At 32.3% G+C, this 21,431-nt stretch overlaps 1 protein-coding gene across 1 annotated transcript; it reads right to left on the reverse strand.

The window, feature by feature from the left end:
- Positions 1–6,363, reverse strand: LOC143565620 (4-alpha-glucanotransferase DPE2-like). The gene is made up of 22 exons (XM_077052543.1): positions 6,295–6,363; positions 5,657–6,021; positions 5,465–5,582; positions 5,319–5,374; positions 4,976–5,230; positions 4,686–4,882; positions 4,509–4,587; positions 4,364–4,402; positions 4,119–4,238; positions 3,933–4,034; positions 3,762–3,845; positions 3,449–3,691; positions 3,244–3,369; positions 3,078–3,152; positions 2,918–2,989; positions 2,500–2,619; positions 2,321–2,418; positions 2,073–2,232; positions 1,880–1,978; positions 1,604–1,801; positions 512–605; positions 1–409 (listed from the first exon to the last, which is right to left on the reverse strand). Exons 2-22 carry the CDS (start codon positions 6,008–6,010, stop codon positions 195–197), a joined length of 2,904 nt encoding a protein of 967 aa, XP_076908658.1. The 5' UTR covers positions 6,011–6,021; positions 6,295–6,363; the 3' UTR covers positions 1–194.
- Between the last annotated feature and the right edge of the window lie 15,068 nt (positions 6,364–21,431).

The raw sequence follows: 21,431 nt of genomic DNA on the forward strand, positions 1-21,431 counted from the left end.
CACATGCTTAAATCACAAGCAAAGACATGCAATCTTGTATAATTAAACATAAAAAACTTTTATTGCAGCATTTCCTTTGAAAGAGTCATAAGCCCAGATTTACATACTTTTATGGCAACCATGATCCATGACATATAGTCAATAAAGTCAAATAACGTCTGGTATCATATATAACGGTAAAAGAAAAAATAACCTTACAGAAGCGCGATGCTTGTGATTTTAACCTCTCGGTTCGGGAGCCGAATCTTCTCCTGCTCAATGATAATTTGCTGCATTTGTGGGGGCACGGTTACTTCCGGTTGTGCTTCCTCTTGACCAGGATAAGATCTTGCACTCGAGCAAACAAGTCCTTTAATTGTTGTTGTAAGTTCCGTGTCCTTTAATAGGGATTCAATGCTTACATGAACACCTGAAAGATAAATAAAATACTTAATGTGCGTCTTGAAAGTGATCATTTGAGTTTGAATGATCAGAATCCATAACTAGTTGTTATTAAAAACGTTACACTTACGGAATCGCCAGTAATGCTTAGGGTTTGTAGGATCATTGATTGTCTCCTCTGGTGCAGCGCGTGTCGTGTATTGTTCTTTCAATGCTAACAAATCCTGAAGAACACAAAAAAGCTCGTTTACTTGCACAAAATGATAATATTGTTGCCATATGTATTAAGGGGGTCGAATGGATGTGCGTTTTGAAACTGATTATGTGAAACCTGTAACAGAATATATATAGTGTTTGGATTGTGCTTCAGCTGCTTGAAGAGTTGGAGTAGTAATAATAAGATAATCAGTTGCTTGATTTAGCTAATTCACACTATTTTAAGATATCACAACTTATTCTTTTTACCAATTATAAGGCTTTTACAAATTATTTCTATATAAAGTTAGGGGCGCTAAACGGGCCGTGTTGGGGGGTTAGTGGGTCCAATCCGACATGAACCCGAAAATTTGACACGGACCCAAACACGACCCGTATCAGAAAATTGGGTCAGACACAGGGACCCAAACATGACACGACATTCACGGGTTAACCCGAACACGACCCGCTAACAGTTTTTACTTTTAATTGTTTTCACATATTAATACTTTAAATTTACATTTATACAACAAAAAATACAATTTATAAAAAAACTACATTTTAATTATAAAACATATGTCAATTTTCTTTTAGTTTTAAATTTTGGTCTAAGATACCAAACCAATTTAATTCAAAACAGAAAACACAATTTGAAAAAAAAAATAAATAATAAAATATAAAAAAATGGATAAGCAGGTCAGCCCGCGAATCAGCCAGGTTGGCCCGAACACGACTGTCTAGCTAAACGGGGTTCACAGGTTCGACCTCATGACCTGAACCCGTTTATGCCAACCTATTTCATATTATGCTTTATGCCAACAAATATCCTTTTTACTAGTAGCATAAATGCATAATTACATAATCAACAATAATTAACAGTTAAAAATCTTCCAAAAAAGCTAAAATAGGAGTGGCAAAATGGCAAAAAAAAACTAACTTTAATCTCTCCTTAGATAACCAATTTTTTTGCAGCTGGTATGAAATTATTTCATTTTTCTTTAGGCAATCATATTAAAAAACATAATACCTGTAGAGGGAAAATTGCCCACATTGATGGAGATTCAAGATGCTGACGAAGCACAAAATATACTATTTCCGGAACACACTTCTGAGGTGGCAGACTGTCAGAACCAATCATGGCTTTGAAAAACGAGCGTCTTCTATCTTCATCTTCTTCCCACCATGCACGCAAGGTAGAACAATCATGGCATGATGGCGCACACACCTGCAACAATTTCACCAACTCATGATTTACAATTTACAAATTGCAAGTAAAAATTTAAAAGATGTTTGAAGAACATACGGTCATATAATCATATTGAGAAGGAATACCAAACTCCAAATCAGCCTCACTTGGCATACGTTGAATACGTAAGCCTATTAATCCTAACTCCTGCATAACCTGCATTACATCATTTCAAAAGATAAGTTGTCTAGACAAATGTTTAATAAAATGATATTATATAAGTTATTTTATAATATTAAAGAAGGCGTACGGGATGAACACAAGAAGGAATTAAGCCTAGATCTTCTCCACATGCTAACATATCTGATGAATTTAGAAGTGCGGGTAACGTCTTCATGGCATTTTGGCGCCAAAGAGTTTCTTGTCGTTGGAAATAGTAGTCGTAATAGTATCTTCTAAATACGTTTTTGCTGTACAAAATAAAAAACAAAAGTATTTTTTTAATGAAGGAATTTTTACATGTAACTCAATTTATATATATATAAATGTATAAAGTGCCTGTGCTCATCCAAAGCCTTGAAACTTGATGTATCTTCTAGGTTAAAACGAGGATAGAAACTTTTAGCATCCTCGGGGTCTCTAATAAGCACTATATTCTGCCAATGAACATTTATATAATATTTGAGTAGATAGAAAAAGTAATTCAGTTTCCTTGTATGCATATTTTGATATCTTACCTGCACAAGATCAAAAAGATCCCGCCTTAATTTCTCTTCATCTTGCAATAATAATTTTTGCTCAACAAGTGATTTCAATTTGGCAGCAATCTTTTTCTCAGTGTTGCAATCGTCCTTGAACTGCAATATTGAAGGATGCTAATTTAGAGGTGACAAAATTGGTGTTAACCCGAAACACTCTTTGACTTAAAAAGTCAAACTTTTTATAAATAATGAATGAAGTGGTGTTTGAATCAACATGACTTAGGAGGATAGAATGTTAGTTGCATTGAAAATACACTTCGGGTGTACAGCCCATTTGACCCGTTATAGATAAACCATAAGCCGAATCAACCCATTCATAAGTAAGCAGGTCGAAAGCTTCACATATAATAAAATGTAGGGAAAGTAAAACACCGATCCAAGGAAACTATACTACCTCGTAATGATTTTTCTTAAACTCATTCATGAAATAAGAGGCTATGACTGTCCATAAAGGTCCAAACTTTTCCTGAAAGAAAAGTCAAAACAACTTCAATAAACATGACCCTTTGAACTATAAACACAATTAAATAATCCAAATTCAGAAATAAAGAAACCTGTAAGAACTCTTGCATAATATACGGTTTGCTCAGACGATCAAAGTCCCAAATTCCCTCCTTTTCAAGCTCTTCCTATTATAAAGATATTTCTCATTTACATAAAAAAAAACAACACTAACATCATTTTAAATATGATCCTTAAAAAATACATCTTAAAATGTACCTGACTGAGTGGGATTGATGGTCTAAATTTACCAACTAGACCCGTCATTGCATGTGCCGGAAGCTCCCAAATTCTAAAGAAACCCAAAATATGATCTATCCTATAAGCCGTGAAATAATTTGCCATCTATATCCAAAAAAACAGGTTCAACAATGATTTAATTAGCAAACAGGCAACAAAACTAAATATAAAATAATTAAATAACCTGTGATAAACGAGCACGCCACCAAGCATAATTGTCTTTAGACATCTCCTCCCAATTGTAAGTAGGAAACCCCCAATTTTGACCATTTTTGTCAAAATAATCTGGTGGGGCCCCCGTAGACGTGTTCATTCGAAACAAATTCGGATACACCCATGTATCTACACTGTTTTTATCGACACCTATCGGGAGATCCCCTTTTAACACCACTCCTTTCTCTTTTGCATATTCTGCTGCTTCTGATAGCTAATGATCCCAATAATATTATTTAGTTTAGCTTTATTACGCATATCGTATATTGCAGAAAGCAACTTACTTGTAAGTGCAAATGGTATTGTATATAATAATGGAAGCATATGATGTCATAATGGAAGCTGCCTTTGGACACGAGCTTTTCAAGCTGATGAAATTATGATTCTACCATAGGTGTTAGAATATCAGCATGTAACAAATAAATTTTTATTATGATTAGTTTTAATATGATCACCTTTTCTTTTGAAAATTGACTAAATGTGCCCCATTGGCTATGGTCTGAAGTTTCAAAGAAGTCTCGTAAGAAGCAAAAAGCTGCATATGGTTTCAACCATTCCTGTATCATATAACAAAAGCAAATAAACAACATAAAGTCAAGAAAATAAGAGAAAAAAAGGTTTACTAAATTTTCCACACGTACCTCGTTTTTGGATAAGAAATTCTTGAAGGAATCAGAATTTAGTATCAAATCCTTTTCCAAATCGAATATCTTCTTGGAAATTGAAAGCTTTGTATTCATAGCAGCCTCATAATCTACATCCTGAAACAAGAGAAATTATTAATTTACTAATATCAATATATACACAATAAAATTATCTTAAATGCCTAATTGGAAAAATTACTTTATAACAACATAATATTCTAAGATAATAAATGAAGAAATACCTTCTTGTCGAGTTCTTTCTTTGCCCTTTCTATCTCTTGCTGCAAATTAAAACCGATAAACATAAGGTAAATACCGCTGCTTTAAATTAAATTAAAAACAGTAATTTAAATATCTCTTCACATCATGTTTTCTCAGTGGACCTACATTGATATCATCTGGTATATTTTCTGAAAGTCTCTGGAGTCTAAGATATAGCGGATGCAATGCAAACACAGACAGAGAGCTGCATAGCAATAAGGTGGCAATAATATAAATAAAGGGAAACAAAATCTTTTCTGTAAAGACTTAAACTCATAACATAAATTTAGTTTTTTTGCATGCCTGTATGGATATGAATCCCACCACATCTTGTGCACAGAAGTATCATTTATAGGCAAAAGTTGTAGTAAATGAAAACCGGAGTCAACCGCCCAGTCAACAACCAATTTCAAATCAACAAACTCACCAACTCCCACGTCATCCTCCGACCTCACCGAAAACATAGGGATTGCAACACCAGCACCCCGCCATGACGTTTCCTTAAACATAAACATAACAAAACAAGTACAACCTATTTTCACACACATTCAAAAAAAAGTGAAAATTAAAATATTAATCGTCTAAAATCTTACTCGCATCATGCCATCTGATAGAATAATATAATTTGGCCCACTGGCTGAAACATCAGCCGTCACCTCCCGATTTGCTCCATATTCCAAATCAAAGGTTCCATATTCCCCGTATTTACAATATTTATATTTTACAGGAAATGCAGCCTTTGGTATTACACAGTCTCCTTCCCAAACCGATTCACCGGCATAATTAAGTTTAATTCCATCATGAACGTTCCATTTCCCTAACTCTACCGAGCTGCCAATCACATATGTCTGTAACAAAAACACGCACCACGTGGAAGTTACGCGTTTATAAAAGCGTCTGGAGTTTAATTTGGAAAAAAGGGGTTATAAAAAGTACCGATATTCCTTCTGATATATTTGGACAGCATATTTTAAACTGGACAACAACCGAATCTGAAAGCAGTGCCATTAACATTAATATAAATTGAACGATTATTCAAGAAATGATTTTTTTTACCTCAAAAGATGATAATAAAATATTACCAGCATGATCAAGCTTATTCTGAATCGCGCCAAGTGGTTTCTCAATAGCTAAATTCTTAGTGTTCTGAAAGATGACATTCTTGAATGCACTTTTAAAAGGAAGGCTATCACTACCAGTCTGCATTAATAGTGTCATAATATGCAATTAAACTAATAATCTAACAACATATTAATCTAAAACATTACTTTTACCTGCCAAAGATCATGAAACTCAACCACCTTCCCATTTTCAACTCCTTCGGGTATCACCAACTTCCTCTTATTTCCAACTTCCCATCTTAAAATATTCTTATTATCATCCACAACATAGTAATTATACTCAGCTTGAAACCCAACCGGCACGCTCAAACTCCCGCCCCAAATCAGTTCATCACCTTCACGAAAAGGGGTCAATAAAAGACCCTTCTTCACATTTCCAGAACCAAGAACCGGTTCCGACCCACTCACAACCAAACTTTGACCCCATAGAGTATAATAAGGTATTCTGAACCTCACATTCACCGAAACCAGAGGCTTGATCTCAGAAAACAGCCCCAAATTCACCATTTTCCCCCAATCTGAAACAAAACCCAGATCAAATCTTCAACATTTTACAATAAAGTTCGTTAATTTTCTTGATAAAAACACAAATTCGCCAAAATGCGATCTTTAGATTTTACCCAAACGAAATCTAACAAAATCTTACATACCCACATGTAATTACATGAAATGAACCAAATTACACCAAATCTTGAGAGACCCACATCAAAAAAGGTTCGAATTAACAGAAAGTTTACAAATTTTTAATGAAATGGTGATCAAGATTGATAATGGGTCAATGAAAGAGGTACCTTTGCTTGAAGTGGGAGTCACTTGATGTGCGTGAATATGAGAAATCAGAATATTGTGATAGCAATTGAATAATGGAGGATGGGTGAGATATTTTTTTGCAAGAAAGAAAGTGATAAAAACAAACAAGAAGAAGATATTATGGCAAAAGGCAGGCAAGAAAGTGATAAAAACACAGCTTTCACGAGAGAGAGAGTGGGCTTGAAGCTTTTGAACGTCACCCAAAGCTCAACATTTATGAGGCTTGTGAAAGTTTGAGCTCCTTTGGGGACGTGTCGTAAGAGAATAATGTTAAAAAGAATTTTTTTCTCAAAACACTTGTTTGTTGGAAAAAGTATTTACCATTTTGATGTTTTTTAAAAAATATTTATCAAACTAGTATCGGTGGAAAAAAATATTGACCATTTTGGTGTTTTCCACTTATTTTGTATTCATCTTTTACTTTTAAATTTAATATTTCTATTTTTTAATCTATTTTTTTATTTTTTATCATATTTCTTATAATTTTTAATCTAATAAATCTATATATTTTTTTTGTTAATCAACGTTTCTTATTTTGTTAGTAACTCGTTCTAAATCTTTTTTTTATTTCTTTTCTCATTTGGTTTTTTTTTTGTCTTCAAATATATTTTTTTTTGTATTTCTGTTTAAATATATTCATTTTACGAATTTTATTTGGGCTTAATTTTGCACCATAACGAACCTAATCGATATTGATCGAGTTTCGGTTAAATATTACAATGTCTGCGTTTTACCAATGCCCGGATTTTACCTATTTAAATTGTTTTTTTATTTTGTTTTAAATTTGCGCGTTTTACAAGTTTTTATTTTCGGTTTAGATCCGATACCTTAACAAACCTTGCTCATACTGACCAAATTTGCGTTGAATAGCCGCCACGACTCCCGGTTGTTATCAACGCTCGGGCTTTAGCGATCTTTTTTATATTAAATATGATAGTTCTACGAATTTATTTTTAGGTTTAGTTCCAGCAATATAACGAACATTGCCGATACTAACCGAATTCTCATCGAATAATCGTTGCAACGCATGTGTTTTACCAACGTATAGGTTTTACTGACTTTTGTTGGAGTTTTTTCTTCAACATGAACATTTAATCGGGTCAAATTTAATTGCAAGTTTTCTTTTTTAATTACGAGAAAAGATTTAGAACGAGTTAGCAAAAATATATAAATGTTGACTATTAAGAAAAATAAAAAAAAAACATTTTGGATTGATTGGACATAAAAATATATAAGAAATATGATATAAAATTAGATAATTGATTAACCAAATCAAAATGGAAAGTAAAAAATATGCTGATTCGTAAAATGAATATAATTAAACAAAGAGACAAAAAAATGCATATATTTGAGAAAAAAAATCAAAAGAAAATATTTAGAACGAGTTAGTAAAATAATAAGAAAATATTGATTGATAAAAATATAAAAACTAAGTTATTGGATTTATTGGATAAAAAATGTATAAGAAATATGAAACAAAAATAAATAATAGATTAACTAATATAAAAACTAGATTTAAAAGTAAAAGGTGAATAAAATAAATGAAAAACACTAAAATGGAAAATACTTTTTTCCATCAACACTAGTTTGATAAATATTTTTTAAAAAACACTAAAGCGATAAATACCTTTTTCACCAACACTAGTTTGTAAAAAAACTCGAATAATCTTGTTATACTTTATCCTAACCAATACAGAATAACATTTTAATTATCTGTATCTATATCTATTTATATTACATATACAACATATTTGAGGGATAAAATCGTAATTTAACCTTTTCCTGGGAGACGCCGGTATAATTTATTATAGCATATCGGCGGCGACTTTACAACCATCCTCTGGCGACATTATCTCTGGGGTTACGCTGCATTTATGGCAATTGATGTAGGGTTTTTTAATCGCCGCCACCCATCAATTAGCATTATTACATCGTGTATATATTTGTCACATCTACAGGACGACCACCAAGTTCTTCAATCGTCTCTTCGGGATCATGAAAAGGTATGATTTCAGATATGTGATTACTTTTTGTATGTTTTCATCTATCGATTTTGATTTTCTAGGGTTGGGGTTACGGTGATAATAATGAAGGACTTTGAGTGTCCAGTCTTCGTAATTTGGATCTAATTTCGTGAAATTGGATTAGATTTGATGAATTTCTGGTATGATTACGTAAGCGCCCGTTTCCTTGTTTTTTAGGCAGTATCGTGTATGATTTTCGTTTGATCTTCCATTTCGATGATTACCATTGTTTTTTATGAAGGTTTGCTAGGAAGAAGTGTTGGATAGGCTATTAGACTGTTTTGAAAACATTGAAGGTTTTGTGTTAGTAACTTTGCAATAAGTTGTGGTTATGAGAATTTGGCTATATACTGTGACCTGTCAATTTTTTATGCTAATGTGTGTTTACCATCTATACTAGACAGAATGTTTTAATTTCTACTAAGCTAGGGCTTATCATTGGTCTAAATTTGGGGTATTATTCTAATTTCTGTAAAATTAATTGATTCAAATAGCATGGTTTATATCTATTTTAGGGAAACCGGCTCTCCTGCGACCAAGTGAGACTATTAGGATTTCATTAATTAGCTACACCCCTAACCTAATTGCAGCTAAATTTAAATTATTCTTCTATTTGATCAAATCTTATGTTTAGTGCTGCTTATTTTCTTAATTTGCATCAGAAGTTAAAATGAGTGGGTCCCTGGTCGATCAAGGCAACATAATAAGAAGTTATTGGTTTCTGTAAGATGGGAAAAGAGGGTCACTAGGCAATTTGTAAAATCGATGAGGTAACTACTTTCATTTCAAAATGTGTGTATTCATGTTTGTTTATTATTGCAATGCTTCTTATTTCATTTTTGTGCAACGATTGTGTGGTTTAGGGTTGATACGGTCAACATTTAGATTAAATCTGCTGCAGTTATTTTGGTGTGTCTGGCATTAATTGCATGTTCTTTCTTCGACTTATTCTTCATGGTTTGTTATTTTGTGTCTTTTGGTTGTTATATTGTAATAATCTTCACCCAGGTTTCAACAGATTGCTGTTTTGGGCCAAGTCACAACCTTGGTTAAAGATTCAAGTAAGATATCAATATTATTATTTCTTTTTGGATGTTATATTGATATACTATATTAAATTCTGGTTTTAGATGATAATTTTCTGGTTTCGGTTGTTTATATGTTGTGGGGTTATGCCGATTTGAGAATAACTAACAAAAAAGTGATATAGCTGTCAATACAACCGATTTTCAAACATGAAAATTCAAACATATTCGTAATTAGTTAAATAAACACCAAACTCGGAGTTTCCGTTAGAAGCTGGATGAATGATATGACAAACTCATTTGGATCTTTTATTTGCATATATTGAAGTTTGAATTTTAGACTGTATTGTTATTTGTTTTGTGTTTTTTCTAACAATATTATTTTAAGGTTCCATTTCTTAATGTTAATGTAGGTATTTATTATATATTATATGATAATTTCTACTGATTCACAACTGAACTATCTTATATGTTCTTTGACTTAGAAAAGGTAAGCAGGTTTCATGTTAATTGACCCTTAGGTGCTAACTGATATGTCATGTCTTTTATAATATTTTAGTTGATTAAAGCTTTTATGTCATTTCTATTATTTAGCTATAATATGCAATTTGTTTGATCTTTCACTCAATAAAGAATGCATGTGTTTAGCAGGACATATAGACAACTTATCCGTTTTACATTTTAATATTATCAACTAACTTTACATGATTTGATTAAATCTTATTTGAGTCCGTTTTATCAACATAAAGTAACATTATCAACATCTGTTCTCATATCAAGATTTATAGTGAAGTTAAAAATTGTTGTTGCGTTTAATAGAAGACGGTGAAGGTGGAATTCTGCAACCTGCTTACAGTTTCACATTTCCTATTAGCTTTATTATTTTATATATTAGTTGATACAACATAATATATTAAATCTTTGTTACTATTTATTTAGTATTCCATTATGCAGGTTATGTTCATCACATAAAGATACTCTAAGTCCCAATCTGCAGGTACGCACTCATCGCTTGTCAGTTATCGCTTATAATATGTGTTTGTTTCGATTGAAATACCAAAAGAAAAATAAAAATCAGATAATGCTTGGACTTGAATATTGATGTATAGCAAAGTACTAAAAGTTAAAATTTTTCGTTAATAAAAAGTTGGATGATTTGAGCCCGTCCACTAATCTTACTGTCAACCTATAGCCCAAAGATTATTGATTATTTGAAAGTCAACTGAAGTGTATGATTTAAACTTAGACCCAACAAAACCCGTTCTTTTCAGCCTATTACCGCGTTATGTAACTGTTAGTTATCAGAATTTGATTGTTTATATTGTACCTACTAGGTTAGGTACCCGTGTAGTACACTGGTTGAACAATTTAAATTATATAATTCATCTTTATAAATAAAAGAATAAAATAAAGTTGCGTACAACATTAAATAAGCATCGAGTGAAATTACAATCATAACTCACAAACTTACAAATAAATCTCTAAAAATTGATTAGTAATCTATGTATCACACGAGTTAGATGAATAAAATAATAAATATTTAGTAAAGAAGATTCAAACCATTTTACAAACAATATGAAATGTCTTGCTTCAAAAATGGTATTATTCAACACCAAAATGTGCTATCAAAGTTATAACTCAAAAAAGTTCTTTTTCCCCTTCTTTTTTGAAGAGCTAGATGTTGCATTCCAACTATTGCCCTTCTATTTTATACCCTTACTGCCTTGACACCCCACCAAATGAGAATAGCTACTCAAAAGTTAAGTGACAATTTGTTTCACTTTTTATGAAAAATATTACAGTTGACATCAAAAGTCAAAGCATACTTACAACATGGTGGTCCATCTGTATGAGTGTTTGGAAATATGTAGGTCCAAGAAGCTTATATCCTTTGGGTTCTGATGCGAGCTCGATATGTGAAGAAGCAAAAAGAAAATTACCCTTTATGATGTGAAACGCAAATCATAGAATACTGAAGTAAATATATCTTAAAAAATTCAAGTCATGTAACTCACAAATTGTCCATTGCAAGTAGCAGCGAGCAATACCCCTTTTCTGAAAACAATATAAGCCTTCTCAAATTGGTAACCAAATCTAAACGAACATCAATAGGAGAAAAAGAGAAAAAAAAAAGAAGCCAAATCGTGAAGTCATTAACTTAAACTGACCCAGATGAAGAATTATGTTCAAAAGCTTGGTTCTTCCACAGGGGAAATCGATTAATCTCAAAATCACCATCATAATCTATTTTAAAACACAATGTTGTTCGAAGTTTGAATCTGCGATGTCCATTCAAGTGAATATAGAAGCACAGAAGACCTGATTTTAAGAGATTCTTGACTGCGAGATTGACTCCAAATAAAGCTGCAAAGATGTTTGTTTGATGACAGAAATGGGAGATGCTGGAGTGAAATTTGATGTAAATAAATCACCATCAAAATAAAACAGGTTAATAAATTCTTTAGGTGTTTTTAATTGTATAATTTGATTGAAATAAAATAGAAGTTGAAGTGAAAGATATCAGACAAAGATGTTTACTTTTATACATAAAGAACAATTCATTGATACGAATGGAATAGAATGTAATTGCTGTTGCTTGTAAAACAATAAGCTTACTTTCTTTCAACCTCAATAAACATAAGCTTACAGGTACCACCATTTGACAATCCATATTCTTTCATGAAGACGGGCTATCCAGTAGCTTTCATATGTGGTTGATAATTCAATCAGAATAAGCATTTCACTATCTTTTACACACAATTTATTTTTGCAAATTCTTTTTGTAAGGATACAAAACATAACAAAAAATTGGAAACTTTAAAATGTAATAAAAAAGGAAAAATTATGAAGGGTATGGAAAAAAAAGAATCAAACAACAATCATTGTAAATTTAAATTTAAAACATATTACAAATATTTGTTGATTTCATATAACAATTAGCAAACCTACAGTCAGTTTGACGCTGTTGATACAAATTGAACAATGTTATAAATCAAATAGAATTACTCATAATTAAGAAATTTATATATCACAACTGAAAATCAATAGTATGAATAAAGGGGATTAGATTTAGGGTTTATACTTTATATACAATTAGATTAAATAATAATATAAAAAATATAAAATTAAAGTAGGCAAAATACATGCCTTCTGCAACAGAACACAATAACAATTTTGATGTGCGATGCATAATTGTTTGCTAGAGAAGGGAAATTGGTTTTAGATCTACAGAACATATTACAAATCAAAATGACAACAAAGCAAGTTAATAAATACAATTTGTAGATGATGATCTGACTTCGTTTCTTTGGAAAAGTGATATAGGGTTTCAGATACGGTAGAAATCGAAAATACAGCGAAAGAAATTAAGTAAAATTACCTACCTTAATCAGTGAATGGCTAGATGATGATAATGCGACGTTTGTGAGATTACAGATTCATAATCGAGTTACTAAACAGATCGAATGAATGAGTTAGGGTTTGTGAAAAACATATGTGTGGCGACGACGATTATGTTATTTTGGGTTATACCATTAAACCGGGTTGGAGCAAGGATCCGCGCCTCATTGTGTAGGCAAGCAGTTTTAGGCGGGATTTTAAGAATGAGGGATGCTAATATAATATGATATGTGGTGAGGAAAACTTTTATTTATTAAATTGTATGCATGGATATGCAATAATGGGATCTGAGGGTGTTTGAATTTGTGTTTTCACTTTTCATAATCAAATATTTGTGAATTCGGAATATATTGATGTAACACGCCATTCATAATCAATGATTTTTTAAAAACTAATGATCATTTTTTGAATGGATTTCTTGCACCTTCTTTGGTTCTTGGAATGAACCCCCAGGGGATGAGATCTGACGACCAACTTCAAATAGATGAAGCAATTGATATAAGGAAGTCAGTTGGGGATTGATTCATAACCGGTGTATCGAACTTTTTAATTTCCTGTAAACAGTTAATGATGTTAATAACTGTGCATAACTTTATATTTCCACTTTAATAACCGTTATATTTAGTATACCCTCACTGCCGGCCATTCACTCATACAATTACCATTATCCTCCAGCGATGCATTCAAGAGGCGATTAACACGCGACCTTAATTGCTCCATTCATATACCACTGAATTGCAACCTGCATTTAATTCTTGAATCATTTCTCACCAATCAATTATGGAGGGTCTGTTCACTTGAAGAGTCAATCATCCATTACCACCAGATGATTGCTAAAAGTACAATTTGTCTCAGCCCCCCCAATCGCATCATCAAAGCCAGCTAGGTACGCATTCTTCTTATCCAGTTAATAGTTTCTAATTTGGTTTTTGGTTGTTATAGATTGTAAATTTTGTTTAATACATAGCTTTTTCGAGAAGTCGACATGACAGCAGTGTTCAACACAAAAAACTGGTCATGTTGTTAAGTTGCAGTTGTTCAGGTCCCGAAAGCATTCTTATTTATGAATATCTACTTATGTGAGCCTCAACCACTTTATTTTTTGTTAAGTTTAATATTGTCAACAATTATTTTTCTTTTGAAAGTTTGTCATCTAATTTCAAAAATGTGTAACTTTTAGTATTTTGTAAAACATCTAATGAATTTGTAAATTTCTACAGATACCACAAGGGAGTGAACTTATACTGGGAAAAATGATAAAATATCATCACTAATACAGCTGAAGGCCTTGTGGCTTGTTCACCTTCATGAAAAATACCAAATGTCGGATTATTTATAGGGATATTAGAGCTGCAATATATTATTAGACTTGGAAGTTTCATGCTAAAATAGCTGATTTTGGGTTGGCCCGATCTTTGTAAGAGCCACATTAGCACCATGATTGCAGGAAAATTGTAAGTACATTAATTTCCTCTTTTAAAAGTTTTAAATTAGCAGCTAATATTTTTAATCTTTTTGTGACCTCGACAGAGGGTTTATTGGTAAAGAGTACCTAGCCCATGGTCGGTTTACCGAAAAAGCAGATGTTTATAGTTCTAGAGGTGGTCACTGGAATATAATAAAACAACAAAAACAAAAACACAAAATACACCGACAACTTAGTTGCTATCGTAAGCATAACATTTTTTTCGTTTTTTTAATTTTATTGAGATATTGTATGCATCACTCACACTTCAAAACCCATTGCTACTCATGTGGAATTTTCTTTAAAAAAATCATTGAAAAATTGTCAAATGACAACACTAACTATAGCCTAAAAAGCCTTTCGCATTGTTCTCGTTTAGGTGCGGTCCGACCAAACCGGTCGGGTTAGGTGGGCGTGACAAATCAGACCAACTGGTTTTTTACCGATTTGATCATTAACTTGTATTTCTGATTTTTTATAATGATAAAAGCGGTACATGAAGTGAATTTGTGAAAATGACTACATATTGTGAGAATGGAAAGGAATTTATAAATAAAAATTAAATTCCCAATTTTAAGTTTCAAAGTGGAATGAAATGGAAAACGATAAGTTTTTTTTGGCATGATATAGAGTTTAAAATGAAATTGCCTTGCTATCACTATCTTTTTGGCATATTTGTCATTTAACAATTTCCCCCAAGTTCTTGTTCAAAACTGGCATGTACGAAACTGCTACGTGACTACTAATCATTCTGCGTTATTTACATTTGAAACAGGTGTGGAATCATTTCCAGCAAAATAAGACGTAATCTTCAACCCAAACTTAATCATAACACCAATTACCAAAAAAGAGCCACCACAACCCATACAAGTTTGCACTCAATGAGAATGCCATGGAACTCAATGAGATCACACAAAAGTTACATCACTACTTTTACTTTAGCACTGATGATTCTTGTTCAATTGCCAGTTAACCACAGGCATTTCTATCCTAGGAAATTAACCATGTTTAGTTTCTAAATCAACTATTTGTGGTTAGGAAACAAATGTCAACTATGAAATTGAGATCTTTTTATGTGGAAGAAGGAACTTCCCTTTTTTGTTAATTATTTTTTCATGTTATCTAAGGACTCAAGTTTTGATATGTTAACATTTGTTAACAATAGTTGTGTACAAGATTTGTTCAAAGGGTAGTCACCTTGTTTCTGAGATTCATAATACACAAATATTGTTTATTTGTATTACACTAGGCGAGGACACGCAAAGCCGAAGTGACACAAGCTTTTCAACCCATAAAGTTAAACCAGTTATAGTTCATTTCGTTTATTTTTTTGGTATTAGTTTATGTGTACACGCTATGAAGAGCGGGCTTACCCTATGTATTTGTTGTCTCGCCTCCAACAACCTATCCTACTGTTGTCTCCTACCATTAAATTTTACCGTCGGTGACATATTCAGTTGTTCTCGCCTTTAGTTACATTAATTAGTTGCCCAAAAAGGTACTCATGCGTACAATTGTATCAGCAATTAAAGACTAAAAATATTGTGGCTTGTCATGATTTAGTTATTTTATTAAAAATATTTACAGACCATGTGTAGTTTAATTTAGATCAAAAAGCAAGATAACCAACTTATATATGCATTCTTTTTACATAATATTTCATAGAATATAATACATGGGGCAAGCAAGATTAAGTGACAACATTAGTTTAGCAAGTTTATATCTTATATTATGTTTAATTATAGTAAATATGTACGCCCTGCTTGCGGTGCGCACATATAATGTGTATATGTGTGAACCCTTGGGTGGGCAAAAGTAAAATTGCACTAATTTTGACGTTATTTTACTAATCACGTGAAAATAACGTTAAAAGTGGCGGAAGGTTAATCAGGCATCATGTGGTGGCGTTGATAGCCGAAAGACAAGGGCACATGCACCAATCAGCCGGTGTCCCGATGATTGAGTGTTATGTGTCTTATGTCCAAGGCTTGATTCAAAACTACTATCGAGCCGGGGGTCTCACCGGAAGCAGCCTCTCTATCCCTATGGGATAGAGGTAAGGCTGTCTACATCTTACCCTCCTCAGACCCTACCATAGCATTGTTATTGGTGGGATATACTGAGTACGATGATGATGATGATGATGATGATGATGATGATGATGTATTATAAGTTTGGTAAAAAGAGCTTTTTTTCAGTTTCATTAGTTTAGTTTAAAAAGGTGCACACCAAAATCTAAACCCATATCTTATATAGTTTTATTCGGATCCAATATTTTAGAACTTTTGGTTTTCCGACCAAAAATCTTTAATACCTCCATACCCAAGTTTAGTTTAAAAAGGTGCACAATAACCAATCGAAATACTACCAACCGAATCCCCGTTGCCTTCCCGTCGCAACGTGTGGGCTCTCTTACTAGTCCTAACTAATGCAGAATAAAATTCTGAAAAAAAAAGCTTAAGTTTATCAACACACACAAATTATAGCAAATCCGGTATTGATACAGGTACCGAAATTAATATATCAATTTAGTATCGTTAGTATCGACTCGGTACCAAAGTTTTAAGGTTTTGATACCGGTATTTTCCGAATTAAATTCGGTATTGGTACTGGTACAGAAATCAATACCAATTTAGTATCGTTGGTACTTACTCGGTACCAAAATTTTGAGTTTTGGTACCGGTATTTTCCGAATTTTACCTTAAATATCAGTACCGGTACCAAAAATTTGCGATTTTCGAGACCGAGATTTTCGGTACCGGTACCGATCAGTACCAATACGTTATCGATCTCATCCCTAGAAACAAATTATACATGTGCAGTTTTTTATGTGAGCAAAGTTTATAAATTTGGATTATAGAAAGTGATAAATAAACATTGTATTTTAAACAATTTTTCATATTTTATGAGCTTTAAAGTTGAAAAATTAAATGATTTATTTTATTATATATTTTCTCACATAAAGAGGATTTAAAACAGCATGATTTTCGCTTAGGCTCCACGCTATGGGGCGCGGAAGAGGGGAAAAGGTGGGCTCTCCCTCTCTCCATCCCTCACACACACATACATATGTGTATGTATTGGGGCGTCCAAAGGCTTTAAACCATAGCGAGGCGAGCTTCGAAGCCCCGTGACGAGGACGTGGCACTATGAAGGAGCTTCGATGCTCCCCCACCATAGAGAACAGGCTTATAAAAATAATTTTTTTAACACTTGTAGATCATATAATTAATAACCCAAAATAGTTGTTGGCATTTTAGTAATAATCTTTAAAATAAAGACTATTTTATTATATTGAAATGGGTATTTTGAAAAATCAAATTATAAAAAAAGGAAAATTGGAATTTAATAATCTCAACTTTTTGTTATTGGCCAATAATAATCCTAACTTTGTATATTCCAATAAGTGGTCCCAAATTTAAAAAAGTTGGCTCTCAATGGTCCACAGTTAAAAAAAACCTAACGGCGTTAGGTTTTTTCTGAATTTCAAACTGATTTATTATGGCTTTTGATCGGAAGGAGGATACGAGTCGATTAGCGTAAAACTTAGCTCAAAATAATGCTTCAAATGGCTTGATTAGTGCTTCAAATCGGGTGTTGAATTTAAAATTAACAAAAATTAAGCTGTTTAGAGTATCGTTTCGAGCTAAGTTTTACATCAATCGAAGCGTATCTTTCTTTCGATCAAAAGCCCTAAAAATCAGTTTGAAATTCGAAAAAAACTTAACGCCGTTAGTTTTTTTTCTAACGGGAGACCATTGAGAGCTAACTGTTTTAAATTTGAGACCACTGGTAGGAATACACAAAGTTGTAATTATTATCGACCAATAACAGAAAGTTGGGATTATTAAATTCCAATTTTCTTAAAAAAATAAAAGTAACACTAATCTTCACCCATCTTCCTTACTTTCAGCTAAAAAGCAATGATACCACGTGAAATTTCTTTGATCGAAATTCAAACGTGGATTAATTCAAGCTATGTATTTTGACTTTTCGTATGTATGACTTAATTTAAAATGGATTATTTATTGATCTAAATATAAACGAAAAACACAATCAATACCACAATTTTTTTAATAGGATTTCCATATTACCGTAAATAAAGGATTATGTTTTTTTAGAGAATACTCTATAAAATAGTAACCAAGTTTCAATTTTTTTTCAATTAGGTCATTTATTTTTTTTATTGTTCTAATCAGGTCACTTAACCTTCAAATGATGCTTCAATATGATGACATGTCATTTTTGTTTCATTTTCTTTTGTTTGATATGTATGCACACAAAACAATTCTAGTCTTTGTACATCTTTTAAAAAAAATTGAATAAATAAAAATTACAGTTCCATTCTTCTCTTTCCAAAGCATCTCTCTGTCTACCATAACCCAAACCCAGATCAGTTTCTCCGACAACCAAAGCTTCCCTCCGGCCACCTGTATCGGTCTGAGTTAGATCCATTTGCGGTCGCAATAGTCTTAGCCCCACCGCGCTTATACTCTCTCTATGTATAACTACTATTGTACTCTCCCAAGAACCACACCATGTGCCGACCACCGTCTTAAGCTACTTCCAACACCAACTCGGTGCCATTTTTATGAGAAATTATGTAAAATATATCATGTTTATAAAGAATATGTTGAGGTTTGAAAGAGATTTGAGTTACATTGTCGAACCCCAATCTCGAAAACACCAAAATTTCTTCCCACATCAACATGGTACGGTCTTCTAGTACGGATCAACATCTTGGAGGCTTAAAGCATGGACCTTTTACAAAACCCGAGAATGAAAAGGTTGGCCGGACTTGTCGGAGGGGTGGCCGGAGCTGGTTGAGAGGGTGCCCGGAGTTTGTGGAGGAGGTGACAGGAGTTGGATCTCTTAAATCAAAACATAATTTTTATTACTTTAGTTATAAAATCTTATTGTTATTTGGCATTTAACATAAAAGAATAAAAGAAAAAGGAAACAAAAATGACATGTCATCATTTTACCTATTCAATAGGTAAAATATCTAGGATTAAAACATTATTTAAAGGTTAAGTGACATAATTGAAACAATAAAAAGAATGAGTGACCTAATTGGAACAAAGTTGAATCTTGGTTACTATTCTATGGAGTAATCCCGTTTTTTTAAAGATAAACTCACATACCAACCCCTAAACATACTTCTAAGTCTGACATCATTTTATAATAATGGGATTTGAACCCTCACCAATTATAAAGTATAACAAACCATAATATAAGTAAAAGTTAAAATGGAGCAAATAAAATAAGTGAGTTTTATCTTACGTTGGTGGAGGAAGAAAAATATAATGCTTCCACCTTAGTCTAAATAAGAAAGTGAGTTCTTGTCTCATATCGATAGATTACAAAACTTGTAAGGTATTTATAAAAAAGAGAGCCCATCTTACTACTCTAATAAAAGAGTACCATATTTTGCCACTTGTCATGCTCTCATGACTCCTCTTTTTTCTAACCTATATCCACTATATAAATCAATTTAATTTAGTTATGCATTTAATATAGCAATTATATTGTATTAACTTTTAAGATTGTAACTTGTATCGAATTTGACTTAATAACTGTTCAAAAGTCAAAGCAATACTGACGATTAAAAATGTTTATCTTTTAAAATAAAGTTTATCTGTTTTTATTAAAATCTAGATTTGTTCTGCCTGAAATTTTTTCTATGGGGATATAACTTTTTGGAATCGTTTCTATCTAATTATTTTTCACTAATGCTTGAATTTCAACTTTAATTTTTAAAATGAATGATCTTTTATTTTCGTCAATAGCTTATTATTATTCTATCCTTGGTTCGCTAATTGCCTAAAAGAATGGTGAACCAACACTTTTTCAATTGATATTTTAAACTTTTCATGGACAATCAACACTTTTTAATAAAGAATTATTTCCAATTTCAAATCAATTGATATTTTGATTTGTTTAGTCTTACTAAATTTGTTTGTTTAATTCATTCAATAGCATCAAGAATCCGACTCCATTACTGGTGGGCGTTTGTTGACACATTTAGTGTAAGGGTATGTCACTTTTCATTTTAAGTTATTTTCCTTTATTATACAACAACAATAAATTATTAAACAACATTTGCTATTTACCGCTTCCTTTTTAAAATAGTAGTTGACACATTTGTTACTAGAGGTGCACAAACCGGTTTTCGGTTTAAACCCGAGCAGTTCATTGAACGTCCAGTTCTTTACACTTTAAAGGCCTATATTTTATAAAGAAGTTTTGACAGATTGTATATATCATCATCTTTTTTTATAATCTTGAGAACCTGTCAACCAAAGCATTACCAAGAATCTTTTACTTACCATATCCTACCAATATATTTAGGTCTTCACGTACGTCAATTGATATTATCCGATCAGTGTTGGTATCTATGTATTGATGCTGCCACTACGGGCGGAATTAAGTACCATATATTGATTTCCAATTGATATTTCCTATTTTCCTTTACAGTAAATTGATTTTCAAATTTCAACCGGGCATTACATGGAATGGTTATTGAGCTATAAATGGATATGATATGTGAGCTATAAATTAGTTTTGAAGCTGACGTATATACACAGACGGGTTTTAAACCTGTTTTTGACTAACCGGTTCCAAAATATCTTTCTTATTGTAACATAAGCAATTGTTAATATCATTATTATAATTACAATCATATTTTCCTTTATAATCAATTGATTTTTCAATAGGGCATTACATGGAATGGTTAATGAGCTATAAATGGATATGATATGTGAGCTATAAATTAATTTTGAGTTACAAACGGGTTTTAAACTGGATGAAACCTGTTTTTGTCTAACTGGTATTAAAATATCAGGTTCAAACTGGTTTTAGCTAAAAAAAACTCCAAACCGATCCTAACCCGGTGGTTTATAACTACAAACCAGTTTTTGTAATATCAATCATTTTTATAAAACATTAAATCTTTTCTTTGATACCATAACACAAAACTTTATATTTAAAACATCTTTACTTCTTTCTTCAGATGCCAGCCGTTCAATCCATGCCGTGTGTCATCCTCATGCTAACTCTATAATCAGCTCACCTGCGTGCATACTAAAAGTCAGCTACGCTGAGTGAGTTCTAGTTAATCGAACGCCATACAATACATACACATACACACATATCCGTAGATACATATCCATACTTCACTAGTTACCCTTCTGTTCTACATACAT

Source organism: Bidens hawaiensis, unplaced genomic scaffold (assembly GCF_021521415.1).
Source record: "Bidens hawaiensis isolate Kalapana, Puna unplaced genomic scaffold, B.hawaiensis_p1.1 tig00001206_1, whole genome shotgun sequence".
In the NCBI taxonomy this organism is placed as follows: domain Eukaryota; kingdom Viridiplantae; phylum Streptophyta; class Magnoliopsida; order Asterales; family Asteraceae; genus Bidens; species Bidens hawaiensis.

Bases quoted from the DNA above. Each gene is read 5' to 3' on its own strand.
- LOC143565620 (XM_077052543.1), bottom strand. From the start codon at position 6,010: ATGGTGAATTTGGGGCTGTTTTCTGAGATCAAGCCTCTGGTTTCGGTG. The intron at 5,583-5,656 runs GTAAAAGTAATG...CTATTAATGCAG, and splicing joins AGTTTCATGATCTTTGGCAG to ACTGGTAGTGATAGCCTTCC. The intron at 4,239-4,363 runs GTATTTCTTCAT...CTCTTGTTTCAG, and splicing joins AGAAAGAACTCGACAAGAAG to GATGTAGATTATGAGGCTGC.